The 27,669-nt window shown below is 46.1% G+C and overlaps 4 protein-coding genes across 9 annotated transcripts in view; 2 read left to right on the top strand and 2 right to left on the bottom strand.

The window, feature by feature from the left end:
• Positions 1–72: 72 nt before the first annotated feature.
• Positions 73–13,102, bottom strand: ncoa4 (nuclear receptor coactivator 4). 2 transcript variants are annotated; one of them, XM_076742426.1, is made up of 11 exons: positions 11,673–11,858; positions 7,960–8,083; positions 5,957–6,097; positions 5,696–5,787; positions 5,310–5,418; positions 5,153–5,212; positions 4,542–4,661; positions 3,523–4,233; positions 3,003–3,323; positions 2,655–2,747; positions 73–1,856 (listed from the first exon to the last, which is right to left on the bottom strand). In XM_076742426.1, exons 1-11 carry the CDS (start codon positions 11,675–11,677, stop codon positions 1,851–1,853), a joined length of 1,782 nt encoding a protein of 593 aa, XP_076598541.1. In that variant the 5' UTR covers positions 11,678–11,858; the 3' UTR covers positions 73–1,850. The 2 variants fall into 2 exon arrangements, with proteins under 2 accessions (XP_076598541.1, XP_076598540.1); XM_076742425.1 differs by lacking the exon at positions 11,673–11,858 and adding an exon at positions 12,957–13,102 and having other exon boundaries at positions 74–1,856.
• Positions 13,103–14,391: 1,289 nt separating this feature from the next.
• Positions 14,392–17,970, top strand: yipf3 (Yip1 domain family, member 3). Of its 3 annotated transcripts, none has more exons than XM_076743886.1 (10): positions 14,392–14,716; positions 15,397–15,606; positions 15,798–15,904; positions 15,986–16,031; positions 16,437–16,529; positions 16,653–16,784; positions 17,166–17,279; positions 17,354–17,477; positions 17,557–17,642; positions 17,688–17,970. In XM_076743886.1, the coding sequence occupies exons 1-10, from the start codon at positions 14,645–14,647 to the stop codon at positions 17,688–17,690; spliced, it is 987 nt and encodes a 328-aa protein (XP_076600001.1). In that variant the 5' UTR covers positions 14,392–14,644; the 3' UTR covers positions 17,691–17,970. The 3 variants fall into 3 exon arrangements, with proteins under 3 accessions (XP_076600001.1, XP_076600000.1, XP_076599999.1); XM_076743885.1 differs by having other exon boundaries at positions 14,401–14,716; positions 17,557–17,651; positions 17,740–17,970; XM_076743884.1 differs by having other exon boundaries at positions 14,408–14,716; positions 17,557–17,970.
• A 68-nt stretch (positions 17,971–18,038) lies between these two features.
• dnph1 (2'-deoxynucleoside 5'-phosphate N-hydrolase 1) lies at positions 18,039–20,232 on the top strand. 2 transcript variants are annotated; one of them, XM_076743887.1, is made up of 4 exons: positions 18,039–18,418; positions 18,973–19,044; positions 19,149–19,259; positions 19,593–20,232. In XM_076743887.1, exons 1-4 carry the CDS (start codon positions 18,283–18,285, stop codon positions 19,709–19,711), a joined length of 438 nt encoding a protein of 145 aa, XP_076600002.1. In that variant the 5' UTR covers positions 18,039–18,282; the 3' UTR covers positions 19,712–20,232. The 2 variants fall into 2 exon arrangements, with proteins under 2 accessions (XP_076600002.1, XP_076600003.1); XM_076743888.1 differs by having other exon boundaries at positions 19,149–19,377; positions 19,593–19,727.
• A 900-nt stretch (positions 20,233–21,132) lies between these two features.
• tjap1 (tight junction associated protein 1 (peripheral)) overlaps positions 21,133–27,669 on the bottom strand; it is a 35,504-nt gene continuing 28,967 nt past the window's right edge. For both annotated transcript variants that reach the window (XM_076742961.1, XM_076742960.1), the window contains one exon: positions 21,133–27,606. In XM_076742961.1, the coding sequence (XP_076599076.1) occupies positions 26,950–27,606 (657 nt within the window). In that variant the 3' untranslated portion in view covers positions 21,133–26,949. The remainder of the gene's footprint in view (positions 27,607–27,669) is intronic.

Consider the following 27,669-nt stretch of genomic DNA (forward strand, 5'->3'; position numbering starts at 1 on the left):
AGGGGACGCTGCATCTAACATGTCCACCTACCTCATGTCATTCACATGGCAGGAAACAGCCAACATTATGTCCAATGAGTGCACAGACGATCATTTCATTCAGGCTTTTTAAAGCCACAGATACCAGATTTTTGAATGTTTTTGGTCAGAGATTTGATTTATAGATTGCTGTCTGAATGTAAAGAGGATTTCAACATAAAATAAGAAAATGCTTGTAAAACATGACCTGCTCTGGCTTTTATTTTGACACTTTTCCTGGTTAAACTGGTCAGAAAGCTCAGTGATGTCACAGACGCAGTGATGATGTCAGCATGTTTTATTACTGTAGAGAATCACAGCAGGAACAGAGAACTGATGACATCACGGCTCTATATGACAGAAGCCCCACCCACCAAAACATACATCCCCAGAGCTTCAATAAAAGCACCAATCACTGCCGACTACAGAGTCATGTGACCCATTTGCTGACACCCTGCAGGCTGCCTCCACCCTAGGCATTCTGGGAAACAGTTGGGAAACAGTTCTTGATTCTGTTTTCTGCCGTGAGTCTTTCAGGTGACTAATGACACGTGACGAACTCCACCAACGAAAGGCTCAGATTAGAGACGGCCGAGGTCATACAGCGTCTGTTAGCGACACAGCTGCCTGCAAGACTCAATGCAGGGCATCAAATAGTGAGGGAAATGCTTTTAATTTGAAGGTTCCAACAGAGATCAAACCCCATAGACCTCCATTCTAAAACAGACACCTACAACTGCAACCAGCTCAGTTCTCCTCACTCATTTCTCTGTTTGTTATGAGTTCTTAACCCATGAAGGCTTCATCTTGAGAAAACTGTCACAGCAAAGACATTTTAAAGCGTGTGACGTCTCAGTCTGAGCACGCGCAAACCATCATCATCACCACCAGGAAGTGGGTTTGTTGTGATGAAGATCTGATGGATTGTAACTTCAAAGAAAACAGCGAGCATCACTGATGTCAGCAGCCTGCAGTCTGGACAGGAAGTGGACCTGCGTAGTTCAGCAGTTTGACAGAGAAAACAAAGAAGAAAAGATCAAATCCACCAAACAGGCGGAGATTCTGTGAAATGAAGTGAAATCATAAAAACAAGTTTGTTAAAATAAGCTCATTAAAATAAAGGCTAGTTTATAGTATCGACTTTAGCTCCGCCTTCCATATGCTTAACCCCACCCACTTGGCCCGACTCTGACCCCCCCCAGACTCCGTCCCCTCTCCTGCTGCCAGGATCAGCTGATGAAATGCATTCTGGGACCAGTTTGAAGGTCTGAAGTTGATTATTTTCACTATCAAAGAATCTAAAAATGATTTTCTCCTCTTTAACACATCAGACGAGAAAAATCAAATTTTCTCCATTGAAAAATCAAACGTCTCCTTTCATCCAATCCAGACCAAAACCCAAACGACTGATTTCTTATCTCATAAGCTCAGTGTAAAGAAGTCCTAATGAGGGAAAAATGGTTTCAATAACCAATCAGTTATCAAAGTATCATTATTATTATTATTATTATATTTAATATGTTGGTTTCTGTTAAAATAATTAATTTGGCTCTAAAAAGCTAAACCTGAGCTGTCATCATGACGACAGTTATGTGGTTTCCTAAGGATTAAGAATGAATGTCCATCAGCAGTTTGGAGATGTGAGTTTTTCTCACAGACGGCCACTTAAGTGTAGTGATCCTGATTGGAGGAGAGCGGCAGGCAGAAGTGCAGTGTGGTGATGTCACAGGAAGAAGGCGGCGGCGATGGTTAGATTGTTGTGATCGTGTGCGCTGATCAGCGATAAAGTGACTGCCAGAGGAGAGAAGAAACACCCATCATCATCGTCGTCGTCACATCTGGAAGGAAAACAGAGCGAAACACGTTTTATTTACCTTGATAATGATGACTGACGCCTCAGAAACTGCACCTGTGCTCAGGTGAGTTGCCTTTTAAATTCTGAAGGCAAACAGCCCTTCCCATCATCCTCCTTGTTTCCAGAGAGCACCTTGAACGCACCACAGAGCTCTACATTAGCAACACGTGGACAGACACACAATGCTATGCTAACATTAGCATGGTGGACATTACCAAGAACCTTCAGAGCTCTCCAGCAGCTTCTCTCTGCTTTCGAATGTGAATCACATGAAGTGAAATTAAAGCTAAAGAGGAAACACTGAGCAAGTTCCTACTCCGCAGGAACAAAAGCTGCTGTGACATCGGAATGTGCTGCTCAGGGTGAAAACTCCTTCAGGCGTTTGGTGAGAGCTTTCAGGACATGCAGAGTCAACAAAAATTTGCTGTTTAACGAGGAACCCGTTGATGCGTCCGACAACCTACAACATCAAATCACTGAGCTGCAAAGCAACAAGCTGCTACTGAGAGCAGCTTTGTTTACAACTGACCCAAACCTGGACGATAATAATCATCATCATCATCATCATCATCACCATCACTACTACTCAGTATGAACATACAGTAGCATGTTTTGAAAACCCTTGACAGGATCAGGTTCAGCGTCTCTGGACACACAGAGCTGCTGCCCACGTTAGCATTAGCGAGACTGAAAACACTGGTGACGTACTGTAACTGTTGTTGGTCAATGAGTCAATCGTTACTTCAGCTCTTCTGTCACTGATGTTCTGATATGAACTTACCTGTTCAGGAGCCTTATGCAGCCATTTTTCTTTGTCTCCGCCAACTTTCATACAGGAGAACAGGTCACAGACAGTGGGCAGCGCCAGTCGCTCCTAAGGACAGACAGCAGGAAGTAAAGAGTCAGGTCCACACTAAAGTGAAAATAAACTCAAGCATTGAAGTCAATGACATCACAGTGAAGTCGGTGACCTCACAACAATAAACAGGATGACGGTCAGTTCGTGAAAAGCTGTTAAGAAACTCTAATTTTGTTAGAAAAGACAAACACACGCAGCTGTAAACTGATCTCCTCTGTACTGGTGTGTATTGGTGTGTTCTGGTCTGTATTGGTCTCATGGTCCTGTTACCTGAGCCTGACTCCTCTTCTTCAGCAGCCATTTGTCGTCCTCTGCTGTTGGGGGGGGCTGACCTTCTGACCCTGGAGCGCAGAGGGACGTCTGTCCTTGAAGCACCCAGAGCTTGGGATCCAGAGGGTGCTGGAAAGGAGAGGAGGAGGAGGAGGAGAAGGAAGGCCTGAACTGGGAGCTGTGCTCCTCCCTACTGGCCTTCTCCTCCCCAGGAGCCATCCAGCTAGAGAGGGAGGAGGTGATGGCCTGCAGAGGAGTCCTGCAGGAGGAGGAGGAGGAGGTGTTGGTGGGGTGGAGCCAGGCCTCCAGAATGGCCTGAACCTGAGGAGAGAAAAGACACGTTTTGAAAAATGACCTATAAGAAGACTCGACACTGAAAGTAAACCTTTATGAAAAGAAAGTCAGTTTTTCTTCTTCTGTGGTAATTTGACCATGTGAAACCACATCAGACACTCTGATTAACAAACAGAGAACAGATGGAGGTTTACAGCTGTAAATTACTCAAGATTAAAAAAGTCACCTTCTGTTCCTGCTCCCTCAGGTGCAGGGTGGGCGGGGCGTTCTTTGCAGCAGGCGGGGCATTTTTGGGAGTGGGCGGGGCTACAGGGACTCCATTTTTGTCTCGTCCGTCCTGTTTGAGAAGCCAGAGGCTCAGAGCTTCCTTCCCACAGTTCTCATCACAGATGCATTCGGAGTAGGCAGAGCACACCTCGTTGGCCTTGCAGTTCTGCTGCACCGGCACCACCTGCTGCAGCCACGCCTCCAGGGCTGCTTTCACCGGGGTCACTGGAGTGATCGGGGAGGCGGGGCTGGAGGCGGGCGGGGTCTTCAGGCACTTGAGCTGGCCCAGGTTCTCGATCTCCAAGGCCTTGGTGGTCTGGCAGCAGGAGGAGCAATCGGCAGAGGGGCGGGTCGACCCCACCAGCCAATCACTGGATGACCAGCCGTCCTGGAACGGCTTCAACACCTGCCGCCACCGCTCAGCATCTGACATGGTCTCCGTGGCAACAGTGGGTGGGGTGATGAGCCAGTCGCTCAGCTCCTCCTCTTCCTCAGGAGAGTTGGAGAACTCTGATTCGTCGATTTTCTCGATGGAGAAGGAGGAGCTGCAGCTGCTGTTGGTTCTCTCCCTGCTGACAGGGGTCTGGTCCTGGAGGAGCCACGCCTCCAGGTCCCTGAGCTGACCCCAGGCCTGCAGGAAGTCCACCGAGGTCAGGGCGGGACAGGAAGTCTGACACAAACAAACAAAAAAAAACATGAAGTTAAAGGCCTGAAAACTGAAAACGTCTCAATCTTATGAGTTCTTCTCCTGCGTTTCATTTGATGTCAATCAGCTAAAATGGAGACGCAGAAATCGGCCAATGAAACGCTGAGTTCAGAAGGTCGGCTGATCATTAACCAGACAGAATAAAAAATAAATGTGAACTCAACACCTGCTCATCAACAAACTTTATTTGAAGATTTCATTCAGACGTTTCAGATTCACTTCATCGTCTCAGTCGGATCAAACGAGACTTTAAAGACGTCACTTTGTCTCACCTTGCTTTCCTTGTGCGTCACCAGCCAATCCTGAGGGTTCTTGCTGGACTGGTAACCAATGGGACAGCTGCTTGCTGGAGGAGTTCCCATCAGCCAGTCATCCAGAGCTCCGGCCTCCATCTTGTGCAGAAACACAGATTCAGAGTCATGCTGTCATTTCATGCTACGATGGTCACAGTGAAAGTTACGCTGATAAAGTTCTGTCTGAGATCGAGTCAAACTAACAAACTGGATGAATGACCAACTCGTCAGAGGTTCATGACACACAGCTCAGTTTTTTGAGGTGTGCAGACGTTTAACTTTCCACTCGCTCTGTGACCGTTGCGATCCGGTGCCCAGAAACTAGCTGCACTTCACTGGCTGATGTTAGCGTAGCATGCTGACGCTGCCGCAGACTGGTGCTGCTGCGTGTGACCAGAAAACGGCTCTTTGTTGTGGTGAATCAGTTGGATTCAGCCAATCAGAAGCCACTTATGAAAGTGTGACGTGATAAATCTGTCGTACAGCACTGATGACGTTTTCCGGCCATTTTAAAAGGTGACAGATGAAACACAACGTGTCATTTATGAGCTTCCCAAACGCTCTGCTCTCCACCTGCCGGCTGCACTCACCTGTGTCTTCACCTGGCCGCTGTGCTGGGCGGGGCTCTGAGAGGACACAGCCTGCACAAGCTGCAAACAGGAAAGGTGGAAAACACCTGATCAGCATCACGTCCTCAACCCTGCCTGTGTGTGTGTGTGTGTGTGTGTGTGTGTGTGTGTGTGTTACCTGTGCAGTGATGCTACCAAACGAAGTGATGGCCTGCCTCAGAGAGCGAGTGTCGGCATGGAAACTCATCTCAGGTGTTTCCTCTGGGGTCAAACTGAGAGAGGACAATCTACACACACAGGAAGAGAAAACAAACACACCCAGCAGTTACCACCCGGCCTGGTGACACTCTGTCTGCTCAGAGGTTAATTTCCCCCTCAGTTAATGTCAAATATGTTTCTAAGCTGACGTCCACAAACAAACACTGACGTCACTGCTGCAGCAGCCTTTCAGCATGTCGGTGAAGACTCTGCAGCATTTCCTCCAACGGTGACCACAAGCAGTCTGTCCCTGTGTCTGAGTGTGCGTGTGTGTGTGTGTGTGTGTGTGTGTATGTGTGTAGTTACTTTTCCATGCAGCTGGTCAGCTGGTTGCTCAGGTCGTTGCTGCTGTTTGAGCTCTGCAGCTGATGGCTGATCACATCAAACTGACCTCGGAGCTGAAACACACAAGTCAACAATCAGTCGACAGACTTTTACCAGTCAGTGAACAGTCAGTTGACATCATCGACATCATCATCGTCGTCATCATCATCATTAAGCATGGTGTGGTTTGGTGTCAGCACCGCTGAAAACTGATCAGTATAACCAGCAAAGAGCGATATTTACCCAGTGCAGCTGGTGCAGCTGCTGCTGCAGAGTTTCGGCCTTGAGCTGTTCCAGCAGCTCGATCTGACCGAGCAGCCAAACCTCTCTGCAGCGCAGCGCCTCCTGCTGACGACTCACGCAGCTCTGCAGCTCCGCACGCACCTGAGACACAAAGACACACGCAGGTGAGGTGGACAGGTGGGAGGCAAACACAGGTGAGACACACAGACACACAGTCAGCTTTACCTGGAGCTGCAGAGGAGGTACAGACAGAAGGAGCACAGTTCACTGGACTACAGCAGAACACAGAAGAAGCTGCTGCTGCCAATGAAATGAACCCATCTCTCTCTGCAGCCTTTTATAACCTGACTCCACCAGCTCCACCCCCATCACCTTTCTTTACACAGCGCGCACACACATAGAGACACACACACACACACACACACACACACACACACACAACGTGACCTAACATCTCGATGGGTCATTGAGCCTGGGTTACCACAGCGACCACAGGTGCAGGGCCAAACAATGAGAGGACGTCAGGTTTTTCTCAGATCACACACACACACACACACACACACACACAGTGAGTCAGCAGGAGCGATCAATGGAATCACAGCAGCTTCATAAACACAGTGTGTTTGTTTCTGGCTCTGATAAATGTGTCTGTGACATCATCAACTAACCATCACTCCCATCATCAATACATCTGATGAGGATTTTTTGTCCTTTAAACATCAGAAAATATTAGAAATGTTCATCAGGCTTTCTCAGGGTCAAAGTGATGTCTTCAGACATCTTGTGGTGTCTCTCCAAAAAGTCCAAAACACAAAGATATTTAGTTTACTGTGATATTTCAACTCATCAACTTAGTACTGCAATACTGGCAGAAACACTGTTGAATGTAGGTCGACATGTACGAACATTGTGAACAAAGTTTAGGACTTTGAAAAGAAACACACAGATTCAGAATGACATTGAGCGTCTGATTGAGTGACGAGTGACGCAGGAGGCGCTGCAGCTAATGCTAACGTGTTTTTCCTGCATGGTGGCTGCAGCCGGTTCTTATCAGCTGACTCAGCACGCGGATGTGAAACGCTGGCAGTTCAGAGGAGTTCATCACTGCTTTTACTGCACTTTGTCTCTAAACTTTAACTCCTCAAACACCAGATAAAAACTGCCCGTCACGACACGGCTGTACGTTCAGTTTTAGCTCTGCTGAGCACTTTGCAGCACAGGCCCCAAAACTGTAGCTCGCATGAGACCAGGTGCCAGACTTCAGGACTGTTAGGAAGCCAATCGAACTGGTTCCATACCGAGGATCTACAAATGTTGTCATTCAAGACCAAATTTTGATACCTACCGTGTAAATCTCATCAGTGAGCCAATAAGCATGCTGCTTGTTGTAAGATAAAAAGGTGACTGGCTGTCTACCTCAACATGTCCACGAAGCACACAGGACAGACACAATGTTACCCAGAGACAGCTGCTTATCTGCACAGATAAGCACAGTTTGTCTGGGGTTTCGGTTGATAACTTGAACGCGCTGCTTCAGTTTCTCGTGTAGCTCACGTCGCTCGTATTAACAGTCGATGATGCATCCGGCTGATGAGCTGATGCCAAACTGCAGCAGCTTCTGACCCATTCTGACAGTAGAAAATGGCTTTTAGCTGCTTTTGGATGTTCTAATGGCAAAAGCACACAACAGGGAATAACATTCCACAGATACCAAGGTATTTTATAGCATAAATAATCTGACACATTGAAGTAATATGAGTATTTTAGCCTGTATGGGGGCGTGGCGTTTGAGGGAGGGGGTGGGATATTTTCAGTTCCATTACTTTTAAAGTCTAGATTACTCTCACGGGTTTCTCCAGCGTTCCCGACTCCAGCTTTCAGATCAATGTACAGAAATCATTACACCATCACATTCTTTAAGATGTCACAGATCAATACTGGGACAGACAGAGAGACAGAGGGACAGACAGACAGACAAGGATGAGGAGGATGAAGGTCCTGACCTCTCTGGCGTTCTCCCTCAGCTGCTGCTCAGCCTTCATCACGCCGTTGATGGCGTCCTCCAGCTGATCCTGGGCCTGCCGGCACTGCTTCAGCCCACCCATTGCCGCCTCCACTGACGGCATCCTAAACAGGTTAACAGGAAGCAGGAAGGACACGGCGTCAAAATAAAACAGGTCAAACCGGCTCTCAAGTTAAAACACACAGAAAAAGTGGAGCATGAACTTCAGTGAGGAAGAAACCCGAGCGATAACATCAGTCAACGCCGCGTAAGCATGAGGCCGCTGCTGCCTGAAGGTCAGCTGATCAATGTGTCTGAGGGATTTTACCTAAACTTCAGCTGGCGGCTCCAAACTACATGATCTGAGTGCAAATCCTCTTTCACTTCCTCAAATAAAGAAAGTTCAGTGAGCTTAAATGCAGCATTCACGCTGATGGGGAAACACACTCTCTTTGTTTTCTTCACCAACGCTGCACTCGTTTCTCAATCCTCACTTCTGCTTTCACTCCATTTCCATCCACATGGACGGTGTCCACATGCAGGCCTCAAGTCTGCTGTGTCACAAACAACAAAGGCGGTCTTCAGATTCCTGTTTCAGCACTAACTGGTCTGTCAAATGATATTTTCTAGTTTGTATGTGTTTTAACATTTCCTCATTCTCCCTCACAAAATAATATTTACAAGTGTTTATCAGGCCAAAGAGTCTAAAGGAGCAACACAAAAACAGTGAAAAATGTCTGTCCAAAGCACAAAGACAGTGGTGGTCCACGGTGGAGAGGCTGACAGCGCTTCAGTCCTTCAACGTTCTTCATTTGTTCCGTCTGGTTAAAAACAGGATCAAAACATCAGAGCAGCCTGACCGCACAGGTGAGTCAGCTGTGTGTGACAGGTGAGTCCTGACTGAAGGAGGATTTACTGAAACTTCTGTCTGATCATTGTTTCTGTTCTTCTGTTCACTCTGAGGATGACTGCAGATCAGTGTTTCCTTCAGGCCACTGGGTTGTGGTCAAAACCTCCGCTGACGCTCACGGTGTTTGTCAACACAGCTGCACTGAGCTCTGCGACTGATGGCTGCTCAGCCACCAGGATCCACTGGGATTAAACCAGTCCAACCACTGAACTATTTTCAGATACAGCTGGAAAACAGCAGCTAAACACAGAAGCACCTGAAACCCTCCTGGAAGGACAGAGGAAGCCATCCAGAATTGGACGGCTGTCCCACAGCTCGCTGGGGGACAGGGACACTAACACTGCAGCTGATGGCTGCAGCGCTCTCAATCAATACTGGATCAATTAAAAAATTCTTGTTTCTATTAGTTACTTGGACACAAAAAGATGGAAAACGGGGGAATCACAGACAATAACTTGAAAGTCTCTCAGGACACGTGGACCAGCAAGTTGTTCTCAACACAAACCTTAAATGGGAGATGCGGTCTAGTCTGCTTTTATTTTGAAAAGTACTCCAGCCAATCACATGACCCAGGTGATGCCATTGACATGTCTGTGTGCATTTGTTGTCATGGAAACTGCTGCTTCCACATAAAACTAATCAAACTTATTGAATTGTTTGTCACATGACATGTTTTTGGTTTTGGTGGTGGTGGTGGCGAGAGTGGGCGTGGCCTCAGGGTGCGGCGCCGCTTCAGTATCAGCTGCTAACAGTCAGCCGGCAGCCGTTGATAAGAACAACCACATGGAGACTGTGTTGCCCTCCAGAGCTCAGTGTTTCTGAGTGGAACCCACAGAGAAGACGTTTGTGACACGCTTTGACCCTCCAGAGTCCAGCTTCACTCGGGCTAATATTTGCCAACGTTCACGTTTGTCTTTATCCAGCTGTTTTTCACCTGTCCTCCCCTCACAAACATGGCCTCATTTAGATCAGCACAAACTCAGCTACCAGTCTGACTTCTCATCCAGTCCAATTAATGAAGCATAAGGCCGCTGAGAGCCCAAAACACAAGAGAAATCACACCCACCGGTGACGCGTTCTAAGAATACTACTTGTGATCAATATTTTCTCGATTAAATGCCTGTTTTCACTTCTGAGAGTCCAGTCCAAGGGGACGTTTTGTTGTTTCAGCAGTCCAACAGTCCAAAACACAAAGAGACTCAGGTTACTATCACGTCAAACAGAGAAAATCATTAAAGATCCACATCTGAGAGGCTTAAACCTGCAGATCCTCGCTTAAAAAAAATTAAACAACTCATCAATCAATAATATAATCAACGATCAAGGTTGTAAAAAATGTAGTTTGACTGTTAATACACACAAATGCAGACAGTGTGTGAGAAATTAGTGTAATACAGTGCGTTTTTCACTGACAGTGTGTGTTAGTGTGTAAACAGTGTGAACATTTCTCTAAAAAAAAGTTTGATGATGCTCTTTCTCGGTGTGTCTCTATATGACTTATGAATAAAGTTATGTAAATAAACTGTAAATAAAACCTGATCAGTGTGTTCAGTGATCAACAGACTGCAGGTGGTTTAAACTGTGTCTCAACATGACTTGGTATTGATTACTTATCAGAAGTATTTGGACTGCCTGAGTGTGTTGTGTGATTTAATGCTGATGATTTAAATCAGCCTGAATGTAAAGATCCACGGTGTCACATTTGACCATTTCAGTCTGAGTGAATCCAACACACACAACTAATGAGTTCGTTAACGGTGAAGCTGAATTCTGTGTTTGTCAGCGGATTAAAGTCTTCCTGCAAACATCTCTGCTGTGGAAAAACATGAAACGACATCAGAGCGTGTTTTGTCCTCAGGATTCAAAGAGTTTCTGAACAGCAAACAACCCAATTAAAACACAGTGTTAGTTCCTAAATCACTTTAAACGTATTTCTGCCTCAGTGTTTTATTACACTCACGGACTGATCTGAGAAACTTTTCTATCAGCAGGGGGATTATTTTCACCACAGATTCATCTGCCCATTACTTTTAATTAACTGATCATTAAAGTAATAATTCATCTTTTAGGATAAAAGTCATCATCATCATGGTCATCGTCTTCACGTGTCTGACTGTGTTCACTGAGAGTTTTGCTTGAAATCTGACTTCAGCTACAAATAAAAGATCAAATGTTTTCGACTGACACACTTCCTCAGAAACAGGATCAATAACCTGTCATCACTTTCAAACCAGTGTGTCCAATAACTCACCTGCAAAGCTGCAGACACACCTGCTGCTCTCCACTGTACAATTTGTACTGTATTTGCATGTATTTTTGCATGTATTCATCCATGTTAGGAGTTTGTCAAACTTCTGGTTGTCTAACAGGAAATGCTGCACTGTTACAGGTTTAACTACCAAACTGGATAAAAGCGGGTCACAGCACTCATGCATCTGTAATACTCAGAAAAACAGAATTTACTGCTTGAACACTGTCTGCGGCAGTTTTCTGCAAAACAACTACTGACAACTACTTCAGGTTGCATTGTACTTTTACTTTGAAGATTTTACTTAGAAAGGAGTAATTCTGCATTATAGTCTGAATACTTTTACTTCAGTAAAGGATCTGAGGACTTCCTCCAGCTCGGAACATGTTAATGTGGAATAATAATTAACTTTCACGTGTTAGTTTTGATGTTATCAACATTCCTCGGTATTTCCTGCCTGCTGCTAATCTGCGTCTTATATAATCAATCACGTTACTCATCGTCCGTGTGGACGCTGCAGCGGGGAACAGAGGGGCTCACTGCTCCGCTGCCGTACCTCATGTTGGTGACTCAGTTATAATAAAACTCCACGAAAGATCCAGAAGATACGACGCGTCCTCAGCTCGAGCTCAACCGATGACAGTGGATTAAAAAACCGGTTATTGTTTGACGTTTGTCTCGTCGGTCGCAGCTCAGAAAAATGAGGAAGCGATTGTTTGAGAGTCCGCCATCACTGCCTGCAGGCCGGCACGTACGCACAAGCGTACAAGGGGGGCGCGGGAAGGGGGGGGGCAGAGCTCCTGCATATTCAAAGACTGCCAAAAACAGCCACATTACATCGATTAGTGATTAACTAAGATGTGTCAGAGGCCAGTGTACACAGCTGATAATTCGCTTTCACAAGAACAGAACAAGAACAAGAGTAAAAGTGACGTGCCGGCCTCTAAGTTTAGCTCGCCAAACTCCATACTGAAACACTGCATATTTAATGTTAGTTTTGAAAGAATGCACAGCTGGCAGAACTTCACGTCTTTTCTGCATCTAAGAGGTCTCATTAGCAAACTCGGCTTACAGAAAATCCACCCAGCAGCATTTTATTTTGATAAAATACCTGCTTTTATAATCGGACCCCAGCGCTCACTTTCACTCTTTCGCCCTGATGTTTACTGGTAAGACACTGACAATGGCAGGACACACATTTAAAAGTGGGCATCCTGTTACAGGTGAAATCGATGGTCGATTAAAGAGTATGCCGAATTACAGTCTGGATCCTGCTACTGTGTAATATGACTAAAAACTAACGTTACACCCAGTGAAACCTTAACGATGAGCGAAGGACAGAAAATTTTTAAATCTTTTTGGAGCGAGTTTGGGCATCGGTTGAAAATCAATATACAACTTTATAACTACTGAGGCGGGGTGAGGAAGACCCTTTTAAAGAGCAAAAAAACACTTAAATATCACCTTTTATTAGCCTTGTTGTCCAACGTTTTGTTACCAACTGGAGGTCATAGCTTTTTTATCAAAGGTAACGGTAGCTATGTTAAATCTGCACATTACATTATCGACTTAAGGTAACGATAAAAATGTTATTGAAATCGGACAACACTAACGATGCGCTTATCTTCAGAACTGACGTTAAAATCAGCAACATCTTTCCTAAAGCTGAGAGAATACGTGCTTCATTGCTGGCAGAGTTGTCAGCTAACGTTAGCTTATGTGGATAAGAGTTAGCCTCCATGGCAGGTCAGCTGAGCTAACCTAGCTGCGCTAACTAACGTTAGCTGATATGTTCGATGTGAAAAGAGCAGTTTCATGAGCCGCGGACTGCTGAACTCACCGTGTGCCTTTGCTGTGGACTCTCGACTTCGATGTCATATAATCCACGTTTGTTCTTCGAGACGTTAAACTGGAAAATGGCTCCGTTAAAAGCCGGTGTTTTCCACCAGCTGGTACTCAAAGTCACGATCACGTCAAGGAAAAAAAAAAAAAACATGTGCGGGGCCAGAGAAGTGTCGCGAGAACTGAGAGCAACGTTGCGTTCGAGTCAGACAGAGAGCGACTGCCTCCTGCTGGTGGTATTTGGTTACTGCAGCATGTTACTTATTTTTATGGTGTATGGGAGTTCAGCCATAAAGGATTTTTTTTATCAGAAAGGGTCACATGAAGGAGAACTGTGAGAAAAGACGGAGGGATTTCTGAGATAGAATAGACTTATCAGCTCCTTAAAGTGATGTATGAGGATGTGGAGAGCTACAAAATCAAAAAAAGATAAAGCAGAAATAACAGCTAAAATGTAACCTAACAGATGAAGGGAAACGAGAGAGAGGATAAACTAGAGAAACACTTCCAAAGATGAAATGAGGAGAGCTATAGCAAAATCTGGCTTAACATCTCCAAGAAAAATGTGTCCCAGACATCAACTACCACATGTTAAACATTTGGTAGTTCAGACAGAAATCAAATTTTTAGGAATTTATAATAAATATGGGAAGAAGGAAGATTACCCATCAGTTGGAAGAAAAAATAATTATCATACCTATAAAAAAAAAACCCAGAACAGTCCAACAAAGGATGATCACAGAGAGAGTGACATTCTTTATAGAGATGATTGGTTTAGTAATTTGTTTAAAGACAAAAATTGTAAAAGCCCAAATGAATACAGAATCCATAATGCAGTGTTCGACGACGAGGAGGATGAGGAGGAAGAGTGATCTCCTGTTGCTGTAGCAGCAGATGAGTCAGGATGATGTGCCACTGCCTCAACAAGCTCAGGTGGTGAAGATGAAGGTTCTTCAAACAGCAGTCCAGCCTGCAGTGATTTCAATGTGGACCGATGTGGGTTGAGCATAAAATGGGATGAGCTCATGTAGTCTTTGTAGACTCAAGCTGAAAAATCAGTTTCCTCTGAAGTGAACAAAGCATCTCTGAGACTGATTTCGTGATTGGGATCCAACTAGTCAGTGGGAACTTAAGAAGCCTCTTGGATGACAGGAGAAATGTCTTCTAGAAATTGTAATTGTAATTGTAATTGAGAACTACAAGCAAGTCCAGTTTCCTCTCGAAGCACTTAGAAACGTGTATGTGGTTGAACATGGTGTCACTGCCAGAAGAATAAAACACATAGAGAAAAGCTAAAGAGGGAACTGAGGAAATGTGGAGCATCTTCAGAATTTATGTCAGAATTCATCACTGAGGAAAGAACAGATAGAGCCATGTCTGAGCTTTTCAAAGGAACCGGCTGCATGAGGAGAAAGCCCACACAACAATACACCATGAGGAGGAAGACGACGAAGAGAATCTCGCGACATTTCCGGGCATCAGCGACGTCATCACGTTCACTGCGTAGCAGGCGGAGTCAGGGCGGAGGGACGGTGCTTGTAATGTAGATTTTAGAGACCAAAACATCGGATTTCGAATCTTTTCTGTGGAGATTAAACTCCGTCAGTCTGCTGAGAGAACATTCACACAGCCACAGACCCGGGACAAACACGGTAAACTGCCAGCTGAACTCCCGCTGCGGGGAAAATGTCTGTGAGCTCCGGGAACAGAAACACGAACACGGAACCGTGGGGAAGCTTCGATGATAACCTCATCCAGGTGAGCTAACATGCTAACTAACCACCTAAATAACTTCCTCACGAGAGACTAGTTAACCAGAAAAGCCGAGCTAACAGGCTAGCTGAGATGCTAACAGGCTAACGAACCTGTCAGACGTGTTGTCTAGCATAGCAAAGATAACTCACCAAGCAGACCAATAACAACGAGGCTAACATATCCTGCTCTGTAGCCTCTCTGGAGTGTTTACCTTTAATACAGGGACAGGCAGGTGAATATACAGGAAATATCTGAGTGACGTCATGGCTTGTTGTGGAAGAACTATTCGTATCCTTTGTTTCAGTACAAGTACCACTACAACAGTAAAAATACTCTGTTATAAATAAAAGCCCTGCAGTCAAAATCTTAATGTAATAGAAAGTGCAGTAGTATACTTGGCTTCATGCAGTAAAAGCACAGTAGTATTCTGATTTTGGGGATCTGCTGCTTCCTGCAGTGTTTTCTGACCTTTTCGTATGTTGTGGAAGGTAAAACCTTCTCCTGAGAGTCAGAGGAAAGGCTAGCTGTCAGATCAGTAAGCAGAGCAGCTGATGTTTCGTCTGATTCGTCTGTTGTCTGACCATTTGATCACCATGGCGTCCTCCTGCACATTTCCAAACCAAATTCATGCATTTATGGTTCTAAACAATCCCTCTTACCTGTGTTTGCCGTGTTGGGTTCAGGGCGGCGGCTCGGCCGTCATCGACATGGAGAACATGGACGACACGTCGGGCTCCAGCTTCGAGGACATGGGAGAGATGCACCAGAGGATGAAGGAGGAGGAGGAGGTGGCTGCCGAGGCTGCCGCCACCGAGGACGACAGCACGGAGGATGGAGAGTTTCTGGGCATGAAGGGGTTAAAGGGCCAGCTGGGTCGACAGGTGGCTGATGAGGTGAGTCCAGATCTGAGCTCAGAGGTTCTGCTTCCTGTCAGCAACACAGAGATGACATGACAGACAGAGGCTCCCTGAATGATACCGTGGAAACACTGAGAGGCTGACGTCTATCATCAAGAGTAACAGCTGAGTTTTTCCTCCTTTGATTTGTGGATCAGTGTCACTAATCACCTGTGTGATGTGTGCAGGTGTGGCAGGCGGGGAAGCGTCAGGCCTCCAGAGCCTTCAACCTGTACGCCAACATCGACATCCTGAGGCCGTACTTTGACGTGGAGCCGGTGCAGGTCCGCAGCAGGTAGGACTTCTCACTTCCTGTTTCCTGTCAGCTGTTTCCTGCTCAGTCTGATGCTAACTGTTGCTAATTGTCTCCCCTCAGGCTGATTGAGTCCATGATACCTGTTCGCATGATCAACTTCCCCCAGGTACACACTACTACTTCCTGTCTCTTCTGAAGTTCATAATGACACACCTTCAGACAGACATGTGTTGATATTCTGAAGCTCTGATCCAGGGTCAGAATGAGTTGTTCCACTAAGCAGGTTAGATCAGTTCGTTCCACAGTAGCACGAGACTCAACTGAACAATGACTTCACCTCCGTTCACTCTGATAACTACACAAAGGAACGTGTCTGAAGGGAGAAAAGATGATCTGAAAACACGTTTATGGACAGGCTCACCTGCTCCATAACGACGGCTGATTACCAAACCTGATTGATTCTCAGAGGCAGGAACAGACACCTCCACATGAGGGACAAAGTACACAAGTGGACACAATCAGGGTCAGGGTCAGGATCAGTCCTCTGACAGTTTGTACTTCCTGTGTGTAGAAGATAGCAGGTGAGCTGTATGGTCCTCTGATGCTGGTCTTCACTCTGGTGGCGATCCTGCTTCACGGCATGAAGACGTCAGGAACCGTCATCGTAAGAAAACATACACACACACAGATATACCCAAACACACTTAACATCTACACTATAGTCCTTTGACATTCCTGCTGTGTATGTGTGTGTGTGTGTGTGTGTGTGTGTGTGTGTGTGTTACAGAGGGAGGGGACTCTGATGGGAACAGCTATAGGAACATGTTTTGGTTACTGGCTCGGTGTGTCCTCCTTCATCTACTTCCTGGCGTACCTGGTCAATGCTCAGATCACTATGCTGCAGATGCTCTCCCTGCTGGTCAGTGACAGTACTGCAACCACAGCACTCAGTGTACACACAGTATGCATGCAGTACACACAGTACACACAGAGTGTACACACAGTTCACACCCAGTACACACATAGTACAGTTCCCACTAAGCTTTGCAGGATGTAAACAAGAAGTATGATGTTTCTGTGGAGTCAGAGAGTTAGCTGTGGGCTACATCTTGAGCTCTGTGTTATTAACAGCCTGCTGAATTAGCTGTTAGCAGCTTCTGTTAGCAGTTCATGTTAGCAGCTCCCGTTTGCAGTCATGAATGTACAGACAGATATCGCTGGATCACTGTGATACTGAAGAAAGCTTCAAAACAGGATTCTCAGTCCTGAAGTGACATCACTTCCTGTCTCCTGTCCTCAGGGTTACGGTCTGTTTGGTCACTGCATAGTGCTCCTCATCTCCTACAACATCCACTTCCACTTCCTGTTCTACGTCCTGTGGCTGCTTCTTGGAGGACTGTCCACTCTGCGCATGGTGAGCACCACATTTCCCATCAGACCCCGTTCTCCCTCTGCTGTAAACTCACCTGGCCTGTGTGTCCTCTTCAGGTAGCGGCTCTGCTGTCTCGGACGGTCGGTAAGACTCCTCGTCTCCTCCTCTGTGGGACGGTGTCTTTCCTCCACATGCTCTTCCTGCTCTACCTTCACTTCGCCTACCACAAGATTGTAGAAGGTGAGAAACTGTCTGCGACCTGAGGTCATGTGACTGAGTGACGTTGCTGTCAGAGTGACTCTTCTGTCTCTGGTTTCAGGACTGCTGGACTCTCTGGAAGGACCCAACTTTGTTCCAATGCAGCGGGTGGCCAGAGACGTGCCTGAAGTGTTGTTGAATGCCACAGTGAGGAGCCTGGGGGCCCAGCTGGGGACCCAGCTGAGGGCCCAGTGAGGAGCCTGGGGGCCCAGCTGGGGACCCAGCTGAGGGCCCAGTGAGGAGCCTGGGGGCCCAGCTGGGGACCCAGCTGAGTGCCCACTGAGGGCTGCGCACACAGAAGCAGCTCTTCCTGTCAGAAGCCTCATGTTAAAGTTGATCTGTTTTCTCTCTTTTGTTCATGTTTGTACATTTTTACTCAGTCTGAACTGTTTAGTTCCATGGTTTGATTTTATGTTCATATTCAGATGTATTTATAGTTTCTGTACAGAGACTCAAATAAACTTAATGAACTTTATGTCACAGATGTATTTTACTTTGAAATGTGTTTGGGAAACACACATTTGTGACTCTGTCAGGTAGCTCCCACCCCGTGAGAGGTACCTCCCCCTGTCTGCACCAATGACAGATCCTGGAGTGTGAATGACTGAGATTTAGCCAATCAGAGCAGAGGAAGAAGTCAGCAGTTTAGCTGTGGACTCAACCGCACATTAGTACGAAACGACCGCGCAGAGCCTCGTCTGCATCCAGCGCGGGAAAAAAGCGTCAGCAAGAGCACGCGGCTCGGACAGCAGAGACGGTAGAAACAGGAAGTGGGATCGGTGGAATCATGAAGGTGTATTTCTGCGGGAGTATCCGCGGCGGCAGAGATGACGTGCACGTGTACCGGAGGATCGTTGAGAAGCTGCGGAGCTACGGGACCGTGCTGACTGAGCACGTGAGCAGCAGCCAGCTCAGCGACAGAGGTCAGAGGTCAAACACACAGCACCGACTCACGTCTGAAGTGATCACGGGGTATACGTCTATCTGTGATACTAATGCAGTACTACTGATAACAGTATCCAGTGTGTACTACGTGCTCAGCTTGATGGTACTCTGTCAGCAGCCAGGACACAACGACAGGATGTGATGATACCTGCTGACAGGTGTTAATGTTTGGATTTAAGATCTGCAGCTGTTTCACTACCATCCACTATTTCTGTTTGTCTCCACTTCCTGTGTGCAGTGCATTGTGGGAGAAATGAGTTCACCAAATGAAACTCAAAAATCTGTCGTTTTTAGTATGAACTGTCGTGACGCGGCGGGATGAGAGCAATTAAACCTAAACTGACGCATGTGTCCGATGTGCGATAATGTGAATTCAGCCTCTGTCTTACTTTGTTTCTTCTTCATCTTTGCTGACATCATATTTCTATAAACATTCAGATGTGACATTTAATTACACAGAGCTGATGATGATGATGATGATGGGTCAGGTGTGTATGTGATGTCACTGAGCTGCTGTGCTGTGATTGGACAGGAGAGGACGCCACAGCAGCAGGAGACCGAGCCATTCATGACCGAGACGTGGACTGGCTGCGACAGTCTGACGGTGACCCTCTGATCACTTTATTGATTGTTGGAGGGTGATTTGGCCCTGAGCACTGCCTGCAGGTGTGTGTGTATGAGTGACCTGTGACCTTTGTGTGTGTTCAGTGATCGTGGCAGAGGTGACGCAGCCGTCTCTGGGCGTCGGATATGAGCTCGGCCGAGCCGTCGACATGAAGAAGAAGATCTTCTGCTTGTTCAGACCGTCATCAGGACGCAGTGAGGACACGTCCTTCCTTCCATTCCTCCTTCCTTCCATCCTTCCATCCTTCCTTCCTTCCTTCCTTCCAGCTATGTCCTTCCATACTTGAATGTTGCTGAAGGTGGAGTTCAGTTTGTGAGTTTCTCCTGGATCAATAAAGTTTCCTCCTCTTTTACATCGTATTGATGATATTTAATCATCAGAGTCAACAAAGTAACTAAAGCTCTCAGATACATGTAGAAGTAGAAATACTCATACAGTACTTGAGTAAATGTGCTTCTGTTGTTGGTCCACTTTGATCAGCAGCAGATGATGTCATCGCCTCACTTCCTGTCTCTGTGTGGACGCAGGTCTGTCGGCCATGATTCGAGGAGCTGACGACGGCGAGCTGTTCGTGGTCAGAGATTACAGCGAGGACGAGGTGGAGAACGTTCTGGAAGAGTTCTTCAACAAGCTGAAGAGAACCTGAAGAAGAGAAACCTGAAGATTACATCACATAACTGACAGAACAGAAGCTGATTGGACAGGACCAATTGGTGCCTTTCTGGATCGACTGATTTATTTCACTATTGATTATTTGAAGTTTTTACATGGATTCATAATAAAACTGCACCTCAAAGGAAATTCAGACTGATGGTTTTCAAAATAAAAGATTTCAATGATATTACCACCGTCGTTTATCACATGATCAATATAAACGTGATGCTGTCAGACTTAAAGCAGACAAATGTTGTTTTTCTGACTGGACACGTGACGAAGAGCTGCTTGAGAACACTGTGAAGTTCTCTGGTCCAGTTCCACGCGTGGCCAGCAGGGGGAAGCACAGCGCAGCCAGTGCGACATCTGGTTCAAAACAGCCTCGGAGAGCAGACACCGATAGTACCTGAACTCACCTGATCTCATACAGGGGAGGAGGAACTATGGCTCACATGGTTCTACAGAGAACCTCTGAGTCCAACACCAGGCTGTGGACCCACAAAAAACTTCACGGTAAAATATGTTTATTTAAATTTGAAGGTAAAAATTAAGCAAATGTAAAAAAAAAATTTTCTGGAGAAAAAAGAAATGAAAATTTCTGTTAAAGGGAACTGAGATCATCCTGAGAAACCCTGAAGAGTGATGAAGCATGTTGATGACCAGCAAGGTTCCTGAAGGTTCCTGCAGAGAGGCTGAGGAACCCTACTGGACCTTCACCACCCAGAGGAACCCTGAAAAACCAGACAAAGACCCCAGTGAACCTGAAAGAACCCTGGAGGATCTCAAAGGAGGTTTTTGAAGGATCCCCCTCGGAGAAGCCTCTGAACTTCAGTCCAGGCAGCGGGCAGGTGATTGACAGCCGGTGTGCCATCATTGGGGGGGGGGGGGGGGGGCTCTGACAGCTGCTGAGCACAAAGCTGAAAAAAAAAAAAAAAGATTAATTATTCATTAAATCTAAATATTTCACAGACCAGTTCGATCAATATCAGCTGCAGCCACACACACACACACACACACACACACACACACACACACACACAGAGTTCATCAGTGTTAATGAAGCTGCTTCATAAACTGTTTCACTGCTGATGTGAGCAGCTGTGTGTGTGTGTGTGTGTGTGTGTGTGTCAGACTGACGATGACAGCGTTTATTAATATTAATGATGTCATTTAATCAGCAGCTGATCAGGTAGCAGCCTGCTGATCTGAGAGCTGTTTTCAGATTAAACAAAGTGAAAGCCTGTCTGATTGTGTTCTGCCAGAAAAGGAAGTGACACGCCTCATACCTGTGGACTCGACCTGCAGGTGGACGCTCTTCTCAGGTGGGTCACTGGAGCGTATCCCAACATGCACTGGGCTCGGGGACCTTCGCGTGGTGAGGCTCTCACCAAATTGAAAACACAAAAACTGAGCTACGTTTAAAATATTTTATTTGTTTTAAAATATACATCGGTTTACAAATTCTGAAAATAAAATCGTTAGTAGAGTTTTAACAGTCTTTCTTGAAGTTTTTTTTTAATCCTTTTTGTAGTTTTATTTCCCAACAGGAAGTGAAACAAACAATCAGACCAGGAAAAACACGCTGAGGCGATCAGAGGAACAGGAAACACGAGCAGAGAAAACAGTTCAGGTGACCCTGAAAGCACCACAGCCGGGGTCAGAGGTCAACAAACTGTGAATGAGTGACAGCACCTGTGGGTGGAGAGCGAGGAGGCGGGGCTACGATCTGCCAGACTTTAAAAGTTCAGCTCTGAACCTCTAGCAGTCGTTGCTCAAATCCTCCTCCGGTTCCACTCCGGTTCTCAGTTTGTAACAAAAGTTGCACATTAATTTGTCCTCAGGTGAGTCCACGTCCTGAATCAAGGACCCAGCCGTCCCAGCGGCCACGTTGGAGGTCCTCCGCTCCATAGACAGCGTTGTGTTTTCAGTCACAGAAGAAGAGAAACATTTGCTCAATCTGACTGAATCTGAGATAACGTTAGCTTGTTAGCCAGCTAACCAGCACTGTTCAGTTACTGCACAATCTGATTAGCACATGGGGGGACTAATTTAGCCTGTTAGCATTAGCATTGGCATTGGTGTCTTTTCTAAATAAGTCTACAGACTATCTAGTTTGCTAACCGTTTGTTCTGGTGTGGGACTTCCTGCTCGTTTCTCCACTGCATCAGAACGTAGTGATGAAATCAATGACATCACCGAGCGGCTGCTTCTGTCACTCAGCCTCACCTTCGCTCCGCCGGTCACTCGATCATTTTTGTGTTTTTAACTGTTGTTTTCTTGTTAATTGTGTTTTTTCTGTTTTAACTCACTGGCATTGACGACATGCCCTCAATGATTCTTCGAGATTTAAATAAAAGTTAAATAATGAAAGAATTTATCAAATTGTTGGACACAATATCAGAATGACTGCACTTCACACGTCCTGATGCAGAAGAGAAATCAGACAGTGACAAGCGAATTTCTTTAGAATGCTAAGTAACGTAGCAGGTCGATGCTACTGTTAGCGTCTACTAGCTACGGTTTGCTCTGAAATCTAAAGGAGGTGTTTGCTAATGCTGCATTCAGGTCCCATAGGACAGAAGGCTAGAGGGGGAAAATGTCAATTTGATGACTGTAGAGGGTTAAAATGTGAATTAATCATGTTGCATTATGTGTTCATTCGCATTAATCTGGAATATCTACAGTATATTCCAAGTTTAGATCCGGCTGAAGTCTCAATACAGAATATTCAGAGCTTCCTGTTCTGTGTGAGATTGTCTGAACATGAAGTCGGACAGAAACAATGAAAGTTGACTGAATCCAGATTTAAGACATGAAAGGACAGAGTGAGACACTCAGACATGATTTGATTCAGTCTAAACTGAACGTACAGACAGTGTTCAGTGCACACACTGCCCTCCTGATGCATGCTGGGACACAGACTTTAAACTGATCCCCGATCAGCAGAGTGGACTGAGGACACAGTTAAAGTGTCATTAATGACGCTCAGCGGAGGAGCTCTCAGCCGCCTCTCATGGTCTTCATCAGCACACCGTGATGTGTCTGACTGAGATAAAAGCTCTGGAACATCTAGTGAGCAGGAGACGGATTTAAGGGAGGAGGAAGAGAGGAACAAGATGAAGAGGAGGATGAATAAAGGAGGCGAGGAAGACGACAAGGCAACAAAGAAAGAAAAGGGGAAGAAGGGAGAGAAGAAAGGGGAGTATGATAAAAGGAGGAAAAAACTAAAACAGGAAGAGGAGGAAAAAGGAGAAGGAACTGACTGGTGGAAGAAGAAGAAGATGGAAGAAAGTAGGGGAACGTAGAGGGAGGGGAAAATTAAATGAGAAAGAAAAGGAAGAAGAGAAGAACTGTGGGAATAAGAAGAAGACAAAGAAGAAGAAGAAGAGTGTTGGCGGGTGACCTTGGCTGAGACGAGCGGCGGCTCGACGGCTCCAATTTTACTCATGAAGAAGAATCATTAAAGTTTCACAAGACCAGATGTAACGTCTATTTATACCCAGAGTAACACACACACACACACACACACACACACACAGAGAAACGCACGCACGCACACACACACACACACACACACACACACACACACACTCTCTTTCCTTTCAGACTTCCTGCTCTCTCCTCGTGTCTCCTGAACATCTGATGACTCGTATGAAATATTAAACACTTACATTCTGTCTCTCTCTCTCTCTCTGTCACACACACACACACACACACACACACACACACACACACACACACACACTGAAGTATTAGCGACCCATTTCTGATGGTAATAAAATCTTAATAATTTAACGGCAGCCACTCGTTCTGCTAATAATTACAGCCGAGGACCAAAAATCAGCCGGATAAAAGCAGGAGGAGGAGGAAGAGGAGGAGGAGGAGGATGGTGTGTTTATGTGTTTGTGGGATTTGGGAGGTTTTAGTTCCACATCCTGCAGCCGTCACACAGAAGGAAACGGTTTTTAAATAATTCAGCAGCTCAGAGACCAAAAAGGCTGCAGTTAAAGTTTTCATCTGAGTCAGAACACAAAGCATCAGCAACTCCTGAGCGTCTTAACACACCAAAACATTGTGGCTTGACACATTCTGATGTTTGTCATCAAGTTCATGTCAGAATCAACCTTGAAATGATCCTCAGCGTAACGTCTGAACCAGACTCTCAGGATGCGACATGTAACATGATTTCACTGTGAGCTTCAGCCCTGAGCTGGCTAACTTAGCTTAGCACAAAGACTGTAATCAAGGGGAAACTGCTAGCCAGCATAAGTGCGAAACAGCTGTTCTTAGATAGCTGGTGTTATGGTAGCTACAAACAGTTAGCACACCAGTGTTACCTAAAATGTTTGCCACTAACTGACGCTTTTAGCTGTCAGCTAGCTTTTTCAAAGTCATCTTAGGTGTTAGGAGCTCACAAAACTGTTAGCATAGCACCATCAAGAGTCAAAAGTCAGAGTGTGTAGTTGTTTATAGGACCTAGTGTTTTACACCTTTAGACTAGTTTAGCACAAAGACTGAAAGCGGGTAGACCCTGCCAGTCTCGATCTGTCGAGATCTTGTCCACCAGATGGAGTGGTGACTAGCTCGATACAACATGTTCGTCGAACAGCTTCAGAGCTTTGGAAGGTGGACCTCTTCTGCCTTTAGTTTCCCTCAGCGTCCGGTCTTTGTGCTAAGCTAAGCTAAACCTGTCCTAGCACTGAAAGCTGAGCTGTTAGGTTTCTTCTTTTACGTTGGATCGTTTTGTTTTTGTCAACAATGAAATTTTGAGAACTGCTTTAAATTTAAACCGCCAGTTTTATGGCAGCAGCATCTGAGAGGAAGACCATGTGACGCAGTAAAAAGCTCCAGAGCGGCTCTGAGTGGACCTCCACTGGTTTTCTGATCACAGCTACAGTGCTCTCGTATGGGGATCAATAAAGTTTCATCTCTCACTACATCAGCTCATCAATAGTTTGCTGACCAATCATCAGCCAGTTCAAGGGATGTCTGTGTCCCATCATGCACTCTGACAGTACATATTTCCCATAATGCACCAGCAGTGATTGCAGTGTTATCACACCACATGGTCATGAAGCTAGTCTGTGATTGGTGCTTGTGTGCGTCTTCTAGATCTCGTTATCCCGCGATAAGCGAAATCAATACTCTGTTTTAACAACAAGATCATTAATTTGTGATCAATACGGCGGCGGCTAATTAATTCACTGAAAATGAAAACAGCTGATTGTACAGATCAATACAGTTTGATCTTCAGCGCACCGACACACTGATCACAGACTGAAGCTTTAATACAAAGTTCAACAAACCGAGTTCAGTGCTGATCAATACTCGATCACTTCCTGTGAAAACATGGAGGCTGAAACACTGAGGAGAAATGGTCTGAGTTCAGGTTTTCAATCAAATGACTTTCATCACGTCGGACTCCGCAAGACCACGAAAACCTGCGATCAATCAGCCGATCAGTCAGCGATCACTGGTCCTCGGCGAGAGTCACAATCAGAGAGCTGTGAGGAAGGCAACGAGCCAACATTCAATCAGCGACACCAGAGAAGAAGAACAAACGGAAAGTACGGAGGCTCAGTAGTGCCAGAAACAGAACAAGAACTCAGATTCAGAATATCCTCGACACCCGAAGTGTCACATGATCCACCGGCTCTTAAACAAATCAGACACATGTTGTGGTACGTTTGTTTAGTTTGGACTTTCTCACACTTATAAACTGGCATATAGAAAAATGAATCCTTTGATCACTGAAACATAAAACAATCCTGTCGTGGCTTCACAATAAAAGCCTTGAATCAGCAGTCACTTCCCACAGCAGATGGCGTTCTGATATGATCTCTCACTGACGAGGAAAGATTACGAACGTCTCGGAGATTCATTTCCACCTTTTTAACACCTGGTTAGATCTAAATCTGTCCCCAAAATCTACTGGCTGCATTTACACGAGATGTTTGATATTGAACAGATGCTAACGACTGATACCGAAGCATCAACAATCATCTTTGCTCACTCTACAGTCTGTTTATCTTCTGCCTCAGGCTGTCATCAAACATCAGGTCAGATTTATTCTCTGATCTGATACTTCCTGATTTAAAAGGGCAGTTCTCCAGTTTCAGTCTGTCTCTTATTTTGTAGAGAACCTGGTTTCTACTCTTCAAGGCAAAGTGTTGAAAAAAGGATCAAGTCTGCTCTGTTTCTGGCACTAACAGGCTTCTGTAGTTCATGAAAACATTTGGACATAAAAATCAACAACAAAATCAAATCCAAACAGAAAATATTTTCTTAATAACGGATTTATACTCCAGAAAAACAAAAAAACAACTTGATGGTTACATTCCAGGTGGGAGAAGCTCCGCCCCCGGCCCCGCCCCTGCAGGTACAGTCAGAATGTTGGTGAAAGAGAGGGGGAGCGAGGGTCAAAGGTCATACACCAGACGATCCATGACTCCCCGACAAACCAATCAGGTGACTACATAATAACACAGCATGACAGGAAATCAATGATTAGTGTAGATGAGAAAATAAAAGTCTGACCTTCAGGCCCGGCGTCGTACTCACAACCTTCCAGAGAGAGAGAGAGTGATAGGCACTGAGTCTGAATGTGTGTGTGTGTTTATCCAGGCGTGTCTCTTCTGTTCTCTTCAAAATAAAAGCTCCTGGTCACGAAACAAGGCAAAGACGTCCGTTAAGTCTTTAGTTTTGTTTTTAAAGTTTCTATTCTTTTTTCTACTCTGACCAACAACCTGACGCATGCACACACACGCGCACACACACACGGGATTTCTAATATTGATTCTAATACTGATTATTCACAATTTCATTTCCAATAATCAATGTATTTTGCTTTTGCTGTCCAGAAACTTTTGGCCATGTAATGCATAATGGCTGAATGTATGAAGACATCTGATCACTATATGGCCAAAAGTATGTGGACATATGATTTAAGTACTCTATGTGGCCAAAAGTATGTGGACACATGATTTAATTACTCTATGTGGCCAAAAGTGGTCGGTCTCTCTCTTTCTCACACATACACACACACACACACACACACACACTTGGGTCAGGCGGTGAGCTCGGCAGCATACGGTAGAGTATGGCTATATCCTGGATGGGCGTGACCTCAGACCTGTGTGACAGACAGGTCATTTGCCACGGAGACAGACAGCAGCTGAGGGAGCACAGTGTGGGCCGAGGGAGGTGTGCTCAGGCTGTGGACAACGAGCGTCAGTCCAGCAGCGTGCCTTGCTCCTGGGCTCGGGTCAGGCTGTCTTTGCGGTGCAGGTGGTGCACGCCCATCCTCTTCGGGCTCTTCTGTGGCCGCTGTGGGGCGGCGGCTGCAAGGGCGGGGTCGAAGTCCAGGAGGCGGGGTGAGATGACGGGCAGGTTGTGGGGGAGGATGTCTCTCTCCTCGGAGGAGCTCTCCTCCTCCTCCTCTAACTCCTTCCTGCGGGCATCAGCTGGGTTGGTCTCCACAGTGACTGCCGTGTCCCCGCTGCCGCCGTCATCCTCTAGGTTCATCAGCAGCCTCTCGCCCTCCTCTGTGGAGCCATCGCCGCCGCCATAGCGCCCCCTCCTGCCGGGCCTCGGCTCGGTGTCGGTGTCAGTGTCAAGGCTGGAGCCGCGGCTCGGCGTCCAGCTGCGTGCCGATGAGCCCTCCTCACCGTCCGAGTACGCCGCCCTGTGGCGTTCAGAGGAGGTCGAAGCCACGCCCCCCGGCGTCGGCCTCCTCCTCTGCAGCTCCTGAGCCGTCTGACTGCTGAACGAAGTACGGTGAACCACAGAGCCATCGCAGGATGGCGCCACCTTCTCCACAAACATCCGCTGCCAGTTGGCCAGCAGGTCCTCCTCCGAGCTGCCGGAGCTCGCCAGGACGCTGGGAGCCTGGGGGCGGAGCATCACTGTTAGTACAACAAGCTTGTTTTCTTTTAGCTTCAGTTGTGCTCC

This window comes from Chaetodon auriga, chromosome 11 (assembly GCF_051107435.1).
Source record: "Chaetodon auriga isolate fChaAug3 chromosome 11, fChaAug3.hap1, whole genome shotgun sequence".
In the NCBI taxonomy this organism is placed as follows: domain Eukaryota; kingdom Metazoa; phylum Chordata; class Actinopteri; order Chaetodontiformes; family Chaetodontidae; genus Chaetodon; species Chaetodon auriga.

What these genes read in the sequence shown, in the direction of transcription:
- yipf3 (XM_076743885.1), top strand. Translation starts at nt 14,645, where the DNA reads ATGTCTGTGAGCTCCGGGAACAGAAACACGAACACGGAACCGTGGGGA. An exon ending in CCGGTGCAGGTCCGCAGCAG is followed by an intron (nt 15,905 to 15,985) that starts GTAGGACTTCTC and finishes GTCTCCCCTCAG; the next exon opens with GCTGATTGAGTCCATGATAC. An exon ending in TGAATGCCACAGTGAGGAGC is followed by an intron (nt 17,652 to 17,739) that starts CTGGGGGCCCAG and finishes CCAGTGAGGAGC; the next exon opens with CTGGGGGCCCAGCTGGGGAC.
- dnph1 (XM_076743887.1), top strand. Translation starts at nt 18,283, where the DNA reads ATGAAGGTGTATTTCTGCGGGAGTATCCGCGGCGGCAGAGATGACGTG. An exon ending in CTGGCTGCGACAGTCTGACG is followed by an intron (nt 19,045 to 19,148) that starts GTGACCCTCTGA and finishes GTGTGTGTTCAG; the next exon opens with TGATCGTGGCAGAGGTGACG. An exon ending in CAGACCGTCATCAGGACGCA is followed by an intron (nt 19,260 to 19,592) that starts GTGAGGACACGT and finishes GTGTGGACGCAG; the next exon opens with GTCTGTCGGCCATGATTCGA.
- ncoa4 (XM_076742425.1), bottom strand. Translation starts at nt 12,994, where the DNA reads ATGACATCGAAGTCGAGAGTCCACAGCAAAGGCACACG. An exon ending in GTCCACAGCAAAGGCACACG is followed by an intron (nt 8,084 to 12,956) that starts GTGAGTTCAGCA and finishes TAACCTGTTTAG; the next exon opens with GATGCCGTCAGTGGAGGCGG. An exon ending in AGAAGAGGAGTCAGGCTCAG is followed by an intron (nt 2,748 to 3,002) that starts GTAACAGGACCA and finishes GTCTGTCCTTAG; the next exon opens with GAGCGACTGGCGCTGCCCAC.